The sequence below is a fragment of the Pygoscelis adeliae genome, unplaced genomic scaffold (assembly GCF_000699105.1).
Source record: "Pygoscelis adeliae isolate BGI_AS28 unplaced genomic scaffold, ASM69910v1 Scaffold244, whole genome shotgun sequence".
Classification (NCBI taxonomy): Eukaryota; Metazoa; Chordata; class Aves; order Sphenisciformes; family Spheniscidae; genus Pygoscelis; species Pygoscelis adeliae.
The window spans coordinates 2,955,937-2,969,431 of record NW_008824648.1 but is presented as its reverse complement, the minus strand read 5'-3'; the positions used below and the strand labels follow the sequence as shown (position 1 = coordinate 2,969,431).

Below are 13,495 nucleotides of genomic sequence, written 5' to 3'. Positions count from 1 at the left end.
GAAAGAGAATATAGCAAGCTGCACAGCACCAAGTACATCAACTTGACTAGTACTGCGAGAATATTTTTTTCCCTTCTATTTTTACATGTTGGCTCCACTGGCTCCAGAAATCCTTATTTTGCAAAACGCTAATTTTTATGGCAGCTACCATGCAACCCTGAGGAATACCAGACAGGTGTTTAGACTATAGAGAAAAATGGTTGGGTAACAGCCACATGACAGAACGAGTAGTAGATAGAGCCGGAAAGCTTTTCAGCTGCTGAGTTGACATGGCCAAACAGATAGTTAAATAGGAGGAGAAGAAAGGTGTATGTGGATAGGAATATGTGATGGAGGGCAACATGCTACTGGAATTAACACAGAATCTGTTCCTGTTTAACACTCAGTGTAATGTCAACTCAGCATTTGAATGCTACTTAAACAATCCTCCAACCAAGCCTTAAGATGTCCAGCTACAGTGTTCCCTGTAAAGACAGATGCCAAAACAATGACAGCACTCTCTTGTCTTAGATAAACGTATTCCTGAGAAGCAAGAGGAATTGCAACCTCTTTACCTAGTAACCAGTGGCAACTTAACAGCAGAATTCAAGTAATAATTTTTTCCAGAGTACCACTGAAACCAGAACTTCTGTAATACTTGCATAGTTTGCTTTTATGAAATGGGTTTTGTGAGCTGATATTAACTAATAAAGTCATTTTTATACAACTTTTGAACAGGTCTTTGAGCAGAACAGTCTCCTGAAGTTGGATATAAGTAACTCTCTATTATCCACTTCATGTAGATTCTGTATGTACTTCAACTATTTGAAGTTACATTTAAAAGATAGCTGTGGCATATGTTATCATACAGGTTTTCATTTGCATCTGCTATAGGTACAAGCTTTGTTAAAAAATTATGGGATGTAGAAAAGTAAGTTACAGGAAGTTTTTTCATCACTTTCTGACATGACACAAAAAGCACCCACTGTAATTAAGAAGTTATTGGCCATTGGGCTGGAAGGCATATACTAGAATACTTGTCACCTACTTTCACCAACTTGAAATACAGTTAAAAACTGTAGTTGAACCTACATGAACTCTTATCTGACTACATTCTCAGAAACATTAAGAAAAATTCAAGAGAAACCTACAACATTCGTTGCTTTAGTTTATTTTTCGGTCGTCCAATAGGTTTTGCATATCGTCGCCTTATTTGGGCAGCTTTCTCATGAAGTAGCTTTCTTCCTTTCTTCTTTGGTCTACAGACCTGGCAAATCCACATCCCTGCATAAAGGAAAAGAAGTTTAATTGTACACAGTTTATTTAATCTGTACTGCAGGTGTCTACCAAGATACATGCCAAGTACACAAGGTCAACAAACTATCTTATAAACAGCGCATAAGGAAGGGGAAGTGGACAGAGAAAAGTGATCCACTTCTACCCATACTTCGAGATTTTTGAAAGTGCTCATGGAAAGGGGGAAAAAAGAGCCAACAAGGATCACAGGAAAGATTGTGAGCAAATGGGTTCTTAGAAGAATTTCTGTTCTAGCTTGTCCCTCCTTATACTACCTAGATCTTTCTTCAGACACAATTAAGATGGGGGAAAAAATTACATGTGCATTACAAAGCAACCTAGGCCAGAGCGCACTGAAGAAAATACCAGATCACACCTAGGTACATTTGTTTTAATATAAACCAACTTGAATTTGGCATCCTTTTAACATTAAGATAGCCATGCCTGAACATGTATTTATTTCAGATAAGGCTGGGGACTTGGGGCAGGGGTGGGGGGCAGCAGGGGGGAAGCTGGGAAAAATCTTAAGAGTAACTTTAAGATTAAATAGGGAAAGCCATAAAGATGTGAGAGCAGAAGTGAGAAGTGCTGTATCAGAAATCTAGAAATTAGAGAACCTGAAGACACAGGTGTTTTGTTTGTCTGTTTTTTAAATTACTCTTACAAAAGGCATGAAGAAGCAGGCTCTTTCACCTGCTCTCAGGATTTCTTTGCCAGTGTATGTACTCCAAACATTTTAACAGCCTTCATAAAACTTCACCTTCAATAAATTGGCCAACAACTCAATACACAGCGAATTCATCTGGTCAACTGACCACAGACCTTTACTATCTTCCCGAGAAAAAAAAATCTCCAGTAAAGACAATTAAAGTATTGGCTTTGACATGATTGAAATCATACTGTTTACCAATGCAAAAATAACTAGCATGCTCAAGAGCTTTTGGTCACTTAATACGAGAAAAGACTGTGAATGAAAGGATTTTCATTGAAAGGATTTTTATTATCACCTTTTGGCATTCGGGAAAGTGGTGGGTCACAGCACTCCATGTGGAACCCTCTATCACAGGAGTCGCAAAAAAGCATGTTATCCTGAAGGGGGGTGGGGTGGGGCGGGAAAAGGAAGAGGAAAAAAAAGACTTAATACAGCATTGCTTGAAGTTGTACGTCAGTGATTTGTATTTGCACATGTGCTAAGTACAGAGCTACAGTAAACAAAAGTCAGAGAACATTCAGTCTAACTTACTGCATTTTTGCCTTGGATCCTACATGCACTGCATGTCTTGCATTCAATACACTGCCATCTTAAGGCCTTCACATTTGTTGTTAACTCAGGACAGAATTTCAAACATGATGGATGTCCTAAAAGAAACCAAAATATTTAAAGCTTGAGATTTAAGATTGGTAAGATTGATTCTTAAATTCAACAGGATGTAGCCAGCACCACCAGAACCCTGCAAGCACCAGCTGTTTTCAGAACTTTGCAACACATTATTTAACTCATCTACTTCATACAAATATACAGAATAACTGCCATAAAACTCATTTGTGAAGAGGCAGAAAGTTGACTTCTACTGTAACTGACACCTGTGAATGGTCTACACAAGCACCTGAAATTGAATTTTTATTTTTACTAGGTTATTTCCATAGCATATTAAATTGCCATTGGTTCTGAAAAAAATATTTTTTTTACAAACTTGACTCCACTCCCTTTCATAGCAGTGCAACGTAAACAGAAGAAATCTTTAGATAAAACCATATTAGTTATTTTTTCTAAATATACTATCTATCAGAGAAACTTAATAGTCAAACTATATACATTTTTCATTCCAACTTATTATTTAATTATATACAAAGAACAACTTCAGAGCAGTAGGAAGGAAAAAACCCGAAGCAGGCAATTGGCACAAGAAAAGCTTACTGCAAAGGAAGATTTAAAATGCTGGAGGCGGGGGGGAGAGTAGCTGAACTACCGCCTCCCATGAAACTGTATTTTATTCCCTGGCAGGACCATCCTCTTTTCATGGTAGCCTAGAAGGCCTACATGGCTTTTCCAATTAATACAAGTTATGAGACAACTGAACACATACACCACCTTAGGCAATATGGGCAGTTATGTTTCATGTCTTCAACAACCTCAATAGAGTGTACCCTTAATCCAGAAAAGATAAAAGCACTGCTAAATAGGAAGGGATAAGACTTCCCAGGGAAACACTTTTTGACAGTATTATATTCAGAGATTATCAAGAACATCAACCCACAAGTTGTCAGAGAGATAAGAATCCCTGATGCCATGCTGCACTTAGATGGCAGCAGTGATATGATGTGCATGAAGGATGCTTTCTTCTCACTATCAGAGTCAGGATACGTGCTGTCTTCCAGGTAATGGTCTAGTCATGGTGATTCAGACTTTCTCTATCCGCTGTTTCTCAGTTTAAGACTGAGCTAAACCACCACAAACAAGAATACAGGCTAATCCATAAGCATTTGCTATTTTCATCTTCTAATGGACTGGGGCATGAATGGCAAAGATGACCGATGGAATGCAAAGGCCACTTTAATTAGTGCAAATTTCAGATTTTATTTCCTTTTATCGTAGGTACCCAAGACTTAATCCACTTTTTGTTAAACTTTGAAGACAACTTATATTGTGTAACTATAGCATATTCTCAAAATAAAATGCAGGAATATAATCTATTAGTAAAGAACAACCAATAACAACTTCAAAGAGTAGTTTCAAAACCAAAGATATTGAAAAAGCACTGACATCTGATTCTTAGCATACAGTTTAAGACACATTAACAAATTTTTGTGGTTAAAACTGAGTATGCACTTCAAGTGACTATTTTTCTTAAAAGTGACAAATATACTCTGTAACTGCATAGTTGAGTTTGATGCTACACTGTTCCCTTCAATAAAGCTTAACAAGTGCTTCATTTAAAAAAAATCTGCTAACAAATAAGAAAAAAGCTCCCTAGAGTGGCTGATATTAGTAATCAATATCACAGAAAGACTTATTCCATCAACCATGACTTAACAACTATATTAAACACATTAAAATGTAATCATAAACCAATTACCTCCATATAAGAGCTGGAATTAAATGTAATCTACCCTGCACAGAAGTGATTTACTTCAAGCAGCAAGTAGAGTTGTGGTTTAAATTGCTGATTTTAACTCTGCCTTAAGTAAATAACTGAGAAGTATAAACATAAGAAACATCCATTCTCAGTGGTGGTTAACTATGCACAGATTAGGTGTAACAGGATTACTTTATTTCTCTGTTATCTATCAACGTAACATTTCTCATTCAAGCAACTACACAGCTTAATACACTTGTTAATAACCTGAAGTGTTAGATTTTACTATTGGACAAAAATTCAAGAAAAAATCCATTGGTATTAAATATGAAGATTCTGCCTGCAACTCCAAGTCCTTGACCCACAAATAACTAGAGGCTGGAAGACTGCAAATGGGAATCATCATTACACATTTGCCAAGTTCTTTTACTGCCTTTCCTAGGTATGCACTAGCAGAGACGGCGCAGAAATTTTCAGATGTCAAAATATATGGTATTGTTCTTCAGTAGCTGATAATAGTTACACTCTTCATTTTGGACACAAATTGACATAGTGCAAATATAACAATAACAAGTAGAGGGTAATGCCTAGCAGACATGAAATAGTAATCAACAGTTTTCACTTTTAAAAGGGACTCTGTTTAACTACTTTCACAGTTTAACAAATTTCTGTAGTCAGTTAAATGGAGTCACTGTGACCTTCAGTGATTTTACAGGTAGTTTCTTTAATTTTGAAAGAGTTGAAGAGGGAAAGCATGTTTCTGGCTTCAAAATTCACAGCGTTTCAGCTCTAACTGATCTAAACTGAAATCGAGAACATACTATATTCTCCGTATCCAGAAGCCGATACATCTGCCAAGAGGTTTTCAACACTTGATCAATCTCTAGTTTGAAGTGTTTCAGATGGTAATTTCTCCTGGTTCAATCACTTGACTTTCTTTTAAACCCCAGCAGCATCAATATTTTAACGTAGCACACAAGTTTAACAGATTGCTGGAAATTTAGACCTTTGAGAGCTGGCAATTTCCACCAGAAATACATATAGGCTTACTTTAAAATAAAGCTATTAAAAATTAAACGCTTTAAAATTCATTCTTATCCATCCCAGTTAGAAAAGGTTAAGATTTGCGATACGTTGACGCAGCAGAAATAGGTGAGATCAGGGAAGTTAAAACAGAACATCTCACTCCATTGTGACTGAAGGCAACTCCTTCAACCTGCCCACTTCTGTTTCCTCGTTGTGAATTTGGGCCTTATGTATTCTTCAAAGGATTTGACACAACAACTAGTCTTTTAAACGAACAAGCATTACATCAGTGACAACAATTATGTACAGTGCTAAGTTACATACGCTAGTACCTCCAGTTATTTTTAACTTTGATATCAATGTTTGAAACTAATATGTAAGGTAATTCACAAAAAGAACACCCCTGTGTTTGATAAACTTTTAGGTAGAAAGCAGCATTATTTGGGGTGACTTTAGTTATGAGCAGAGAGGATCAGTGCACCTGTCTCGGGCATGTAGTAGGTTTTTCCACCTGCAGGTTTCTTAGCAGTTCATTTTATCCAGCTAGCCAACATCTTCCCACAGACGGCAATAATTAAGACAATTCCCATAATCCCTTATTCTTAAAGCATACCCTAAACCTCCTTTATAAAGCAATCTCTGCACAGTCCTTTCCAAACATTTTCTGTCCCTATTCTTCTTGACCTGACTCTGTCATCTTTGTTGTTCTGCTCTCCAGCCTACCCAACCCATCTTTGATTGGTAACCCTCTGGCCTTCTCAGCCTAACATACTATTTGTTTGAACGGACAGCACCCACAGGTATTCTACTTTTAGCTACTCTTCCCTAGCTACTCCCCCCCCCCCCCTGTTTTCAAGTATTTATTATAGTTCCCCAGTAACACAACTTTTTTTCCTCCTCTTTTTGAAACTCCAACTTCCTTTTAAAGTCTGTCAGCAGCAGCTCTTTAATTGCTTCTGCACCTCTCAATTGGGAAAATGGAAGTAGAGTTCAATTCCAGTTCTCAAGTCTATCGATTTTTCAAAATCAAAAGATAGGGAAAAAGGGGCGGGGGTGGGGAGAGAGGAGGAAGGGAGAGGAGAAACAACGTTTGCTTTCGTAACAGGATTTTTCTTCTCACATCTGACATCCCTCATCTTACTCCTTTAGAAAATGCCCTGTGCAAAGTGACATAGCAGCGCATTTCGTTTCCGCTGCCCAAATACCACAAAATAAGAGTAATATCAATGAAATGTGCAGATACCCAGATAGTTTCTGCTTTCAGAACGTAGAAGCATTACCTGAAGAGACACAAGCAACTGACACAAAAACATAAAGGAAAGCAGACATGCCAGTAGTGGGCACTGCAATTTAATCTCTGATCAACTGAACAATTTGCTTGTGTGCGCAACATGCAATTTCTTTTATGTTTGTTAGACAGCAAGACCAGCTTTTAGATACACTGCAGTGTGCAAAATTACAAATCCAATTACAATAAACCTCCACTTGAGTGAAGTTTTGTTATTTATAAATTGCACTGAGATTGGTTTTTATTTTAGTTAGGCATCAGTAGCTAAAGTTTAACCATCCAGCAATCTGACTGGCAGTCTCAACATTTCATTCTTTATATCTAATACATCTGAGGAACTAATTAAAGATAATTTAGTCTTAATGAGGCAGAGAGAATGTATCAGTGTTAATTCAAATGGAAGCTGATCCATGAAAGTCAAGACTTCCAGTTCTAAAGCGTCTTAGACCTAACCAGGGGATTATTACACAGCAGAAGAGTAGTGATATCTAAGCTCACCTGATTAATGTAAACTCTGCATACCAGAGTCTAACCAAGCACAAATCCTATTAGGTTTCCAAATATTAGAATACAGATTTGAAAATATAAGAAACCTGTAAACCATTAAAGGAAGACAGTTTAAAATCTATGGGGTTTGGTTTTGCGTACTGGGGTGAAAAAGCCACTTCCTTACTTCACTGTTTAATCATTTGCTTAAATATACTTAAAAAATACACTGGCTAAAATACAAAGAATCTGTCCGGGGTGACAGATTCAGAAGCACACAATCAAAAGCATGTCCTGATTAACTGAAAACACATTTTTGACCCACACTGTTTTTACTCAAGTACTTATGTAGCTATCACAGTACCCAAGACAATCTTCAGCACACCTACAAAATGATGATACACACGGACTGAATTCAAAAGACACCGAAACAATATTTGCACTTCCAGCCTTCTCAAAAGCAGTGCTGGCTTACGCAGACCCTACCATTTCTCTAATCGTTTCCCTCCTGAGCACTTCCCTCTTCTTTCTTGTGGCATGGAAGCTGCTATGGCTCTGCAGTGAACTGGACTGGGGAACTGATCAAACTTGCTGTCTTTCAACTACATTTGTTCCTCAATCCAGTTTATACGCAACCAGGTGCCAGCACAAAGGAGTAGCACCAAGCAGTTGGATGTTGCAGCCTGTGACTTTAAGCAGCACTGCTATTTTGTCTTTGAGCTGAGATGGGATGGTCTACATTTCAAAGTTTTACCTAAAGTACTTCCCAATACAGCTGTAAGCTTATGGGAGCAGAAGTTTTTTTTTACTGGCACAGCTAAACAAAAGCAGTCCACTCAACTAAAACTATACTGGCCAAATAACTCCTCTCCCAGAATACAGCAATTTCCACAGTGGATTTTTTCAGGATAGCTAAACTGATCAGAGGATTTTCACATCCGGAACTCTACAGTTGCGCCAGAAAAAGCTTTATGGCATAGAGTTGCTAAAGAGATTTGCCCAAGTTTCTTAGCCAAATCCCTCTGGGAATCAGGAATAACCTAGGCCAAGAACGCATCTGGTATCATCCACGCACAAGCACTGCGCAAAGCAATAGTGTGCTACAGTATTTCATTTTCAAAATTAACCTAGTTGCTCACTTTAAGGGAAGTGCCTGCGTTCAGAACAGCCACGTGGAGTCTGCAAGATCTGCTGTAACTCACAGGAGCAAGGTTCATATGATCAGTAGAGAGTCACTATCTTGTGCCTGACAAGTAACAGGTGCCTAAAAGCTTTAGTATGTTATTTGAAATATTATTCAGTCTCACTTGAGTAACAAAAGAATTTAAAAAAAAAAGAATTGGATACACAAGGTACACAACAGCAAAGACCGCTACACAGTCTTTATTATTATGATTATTCCTCAGCTTCTGAAACGTTGCAAGTCTGTGCAAGCAAAATTCTTGATTGTCATTTGATGTCACAATGCAAAACTGAGTTTTCAGATCAAACATAGATCCCAAACAATAACAGAATTCCTGTATTTTACAAGTGTGGTTTCCCTATTAATTTACCCAGCAGATCTATACTTTTGGCATAAGATGAATTCACACCTCTCATTCGTAGTTATCCAGACGACAAAATTTTAGTAAAAAAAGGCTCTTCCACCTCCTGCATTGTTTCAGTTCTCAATCTATGTCCGAAGAGAGGATGACATTCAGAAGTTTAAAATATTTTTAATACCTTAAAAAGAGACTTAAACATAAACATTTCTACTAATTGTAAGTTCAACCAACTTACCACTGCTGCCACAGTCTGCACAAGACAACAGCTCTTCTGGTTTTTTTTCACGATTTGATTCTTTCGTTCCCAAACAAAAGCTACATATCGGGATGGGATCAGCTCGTGGCTAGATTTAAAAATAAATAGACAGAGTTAGCTAGCAAAAAATAATTACCAAGACAAACAACCATTTTACTAACTTTGGAATACCAAAGTTTATTATCTTAACGTATTTCATAAATGTTAAGTTGGCCCATAATAAGCAACCTTGTGTACTAATGCATGGAAACCTCTCCAATATGAGACTAGCATTAATAAAAATGATGAAAAATTAGAATTTAGGACACTATTCTTGAACACACAATTTCAACTCCAGAACACAATCACTTGTTCTTCCGATGTAATAGTGCTCAAAGGTTAAGATGCAAACTGGCCTTTATTACAGATGAATATAGTTCCTTTCCACAAGAAAACCAGGAACTTTTACAAAAACTCTCAAATTAAAGACATACTTTTTTACTCTTCCATCGAATACAACTCACACCTCCCTCTGAAACTACCATTTTCAGGTAAAAACACTGGATTCAACAGATCAACAGTTATCCATGCCAGTCTGATGAGTCTCATCAGCTATGATACACAATTGGAATAAAAAAAAAATCCCATGCAAATCATTCAAAGCAATACACAGAACTTTTTAGAGAAAGACTTAAGAATTCATAAAAATTTACTTTCCAATCTTCCTAATCTGCTATGTGATAAACTATCTGAAATTAAATACCCCAAGACAGTTTCTGCAGTAAATTTTAGAGCTTTAATGAAACCACTTATCTGCATCACCCAAAATACTCATGTATTAATGCCTACATAGAAGTATCTGTAAACAGTTCTGTAACAAATAAAATGTGTAACTATTTCTCAAGTGGGATACTCAAATAATAGAGTACCTTCCCAGACTAGCTTCTAACAACTAGTATCACAACTACTCAAAAACTAAAATAGTTTCTTTCACAAATTCATAGTTTCCAGATTTAGCTAAACAATGCTGTTAGTTTTATATATCGAAGTAATTATTTGTTGTTTTCACCTTCATTTTTTACATTTCTGCCCTATGCCACAATACTTTGAAAGCTGACAGACAATCTTCACTTGACCTACGACTCTGTATTCCATTACCGTTCTGGGAAGTGGGGAATGCTTGTTTTTAAGGGCGTTCTTGAGAAGGCATCAGTTCTGTGTAGATATGCCCTTATACCTCAACACAATACAGAAATACTGAAACTAGGTTTATATTATTGAGCTTTAGGATCATCTTAAATCCAGCAGCAGATTCCAAAGAATACTGACACCAGCAAGGTAAAGTTGTCCTACCCAGCCAAGAGGAGCACACATATCCTTATGCCCTAGCCTACAACCACTCGCATATAAACATACCCTGAGGCACAGTACTTTTTCTGAAAGCTTAGTCCTCAGAAGGTCTGCCCGCTGTTCATCTCTCCACAATCCAATTATCAGAATATTGACATACTTGTATACCCCAAAGAATACACATAAAAGATGACCAGAGCCAAAGACTTCTTATAAGTATGGAGATGTCCGTTCTCTTCCATAAACTACAAAAGGGAACTGCAATATTACCTTCGTATAACTAATAGGAACAAACATTGTCTGCAGTCCTTAGTCTTACTAAGGCCACCATTATGGATTATATGGATAGCTAAAATATTAAATTGCTACCTGAACAAAAATAATTGTTGAAGTTATAAAACCGGCAGATTTCCAATTTAGTCATGCTTCAAAAAATTTTAAAAAAATTATTGATATTCTTTGTCAGTTTTGGCAGGATGGCATTGAATGAGATCAGTTAACTCTATAGGTGGGAAAGGATATACCAATTACCTGAAGAATTTGTCATTTGCAAGTTAAAAACAACGCATATACGAATAAAAGAAAATGAGTTAGTTACTATTCTTGCCAGTAAGATATCAGAATTCAACAGATCTGTCCCATCATTATACTTTTAAACAGACTTGTATTTGGAACAAAATGGTATTAACAAAAAAAATAATGCATAAACTACACCCATAATCAGCAGCAGAAAAATGGTCCAGAGCTGTCCAAACACAACCGTTCACTTGCAGCATCTTGTGGATATTTCTTAACTGCTACTTAAAGTTTAATACAGATAATTTTAAAAGAAAGATTATTCTTTTAGTGGAATCCAGTAAAAATCTCCTCTTGGCAACCATACTATTCTCCTTCCCTTTGATATAACAGTGCTTTAGCCATTTCAGAAAGGCTCGCTCTGATAAATAATTCACAAAACATCACATATCATTCAAATCCAGGTCCACAATCTCATTTGTCTTTCCAAGATTTTTTTTCTTGCTCTAGGAAAAGACATGGCCATTAGCCAACATTCATTTACTTCCCTATTTCAACCCCCCCCTTTTTTTTTTGTTTTTAACTGAAGGTAAAATAAAGGACAAAGGTTGTTGGCAGTTCAGGGCTACAGAGACTGATGTTCCCATACCAAACCTAATAATAGAGAGCTTGCAAATCCTATCACTTCACACACAAGTTTTCAAGAAACTTACAGGCTCCAATATATATTTTGAAGCCATTTACATTAATAACTGTATTACTGGGTCTGATCTCTGAGCTACTGAAAGTTAAGAATACACACATTCTTGTCAGCACAATAAACAAAACGTGTTTCACACTGCTTTAGCTTGCACAGTCAAAGCAAAACTGTATTCTTATCGGTAGTATTTCTGGCTCACAACTGTCCCAATTAGGACAAACTAAGTGGGGTTTGGGTTGAGTTTTTTTTATTTTGGGGGGGGGTGTTTGGTTTGTTTTTTTGACCAAATATAATCCAAACAGAAATGCATCTCCTACCTGTATCTCTTCTTAATCACTAGTTTCTCTTCTAAAATATAGCAATCGAGTATCATTATCTTCTGAAAAACAATGATTAGTCACCAGGAGGGTTATTTCCATTTCATCTCTTATAGGAACTAGTATGGCCAGTTATTCAACACTGCAATATTTTATACCAGATGAACCAGTAATATTTTTCTTGTTATTCAACCTCAGTTTAAAAGGAAAATAACTTTTTCATCTAATATTTACGAACCACATTAATAATTGTGTTACAGAAACAGTATGGTGCCTGCTCTGTTACTGAAGGTAGGTCTGAATAACGCTTATCCAGTAACATACTATTATTTCAACAGCACTAATAAGCTGAGAAGAAATTTTCATTCCTTTAATTTTGGGAACAAGGTGAATTACAAGTTTCAAAAGTGTTTAGTTTTCTAGGTCACTAGAAATTGTACATCCAAATTTAAAAGGCTGCCCTGTTCAAATAACTGTATTTCCAATTGCAGTAGGGGCAAATTTGCAGAAAATTCGTACCTTATGCCAACATGCAGTTGCATTCAGAAACTGAAGCTTCACAAAAAGCAGTCTGGCAATAGGATTTTTTTTTTCTTTTTTAATATATTATATACCATAGAGCAGTAACGGACCATCAACTCAGCACCTGTAAACAGGTTGAGTTTTTTTATTTTACTTTCCAATTAGAAATTGAACAATACTTATTTAGGCATCATACATCCAACTGTCATAGTCAATCAATCCTTTCAAACATCATACATCCAATCACAGTCCGTCAATCCTCTAAATAGTGTTAAAACCAAGTACCACATCATGGTATTTTTACTGTCATCAGTAATTTTGGCTCAGAAACCCTCGTGATGCACACACTGTGATCATCTGCCCAAGTTTACATTCTTAGTTTCCTGAAGTAGGAAAGAAAGGAAAGAAAGGATTATGTTGTAAAATACAGTATATAAATTTCTCAAATATATACGAGTTTTAAACAGATTGTGTTACCTTACACTGACAAATGAATTATTAGAATGTGGTAGGAGATACCTATTTAATCCTGCTACACATAGAGTACAAATGTTAAACCAGGAATTATTTTTAAGATTCACAACAGAGAGTCTCAAATATATCCCCCCTTCCCTTCGGGCAAAAATGCAGAGGCAAAATTATTCCTATAAACAACCACCGACTGCAGCTGATCAGAACACTGACATAAAAAGCTGCGTGAACCAGAAAAGCTATGCAGGTACATTTTCAAGAGAGTGGCTTACTAAAAAGAGTATCACAGACTACTTAGTAGGCCCCAGACAGAGTCTCCACTTTAGGCATTATATAAACCCTTGCTCTGACCTCATAAATGCACCACCTTCCTAAAAAGGGCACTAAAAAGATAAAGGAAGAAGTAAGGTCTGCAGTCCAGTTACTCCCAACAAAAATTTGGTATACCATATACACTATGATTTTTTTTGTGCTGCATAAAAGACGCCACAAACAAACCAGAACTATCAGAACAAGCATCATATCCAAGTGCCCGCCATTAAGTATCTAGAGAGAAAGGCTGAAGACCATCAGATGGTCAAGTTTGAAAGCAACTGACTTTCATCAGGAGGGCAATGCAAACCCATTAGTGATTTCACCTCAGTGTGCCTACATATCCTTAACCTGAGCGATGGGAGAAGGAAGATTT

The 13,495-nt window shown here is 36.7% G+C and overlaps 1 protein-coding gene across 1 annotated transcript in view; it reads right to left on the bottom strand.

Moving 5' to 3' along the window:
* The window catches only part of KAT6B (K(lysine) acetyltransferase 6B), a 116,102-nt gene that overhangs the window by 47,933 nt on the left and 54,674 nt on the right, over positions 1-13,495 (bottom strand). Inside the window, exons 3-6 of the mRNA XM_009322458.1 lie at positions 8,932-9,040; positions 2,519-2,634; positions 2,283-2,364; positions 1,131-1,263 (exon numbers count right to left, since the gene is read on the bottom strand). Of these exons, the coding sequence (XP_009320733.1) occupies positions 1,131-1,263; positions 2,283-2,364; positions 2,519-2,634; positions 8,932-9,040 (440 nt within the window). The remainder of the gene's footprint in view (positions 1-1,130; positions 1,264-2,282; positions 2,365-2,518; positions 2,635-8,931; positions 9,041-13,495) is intronic.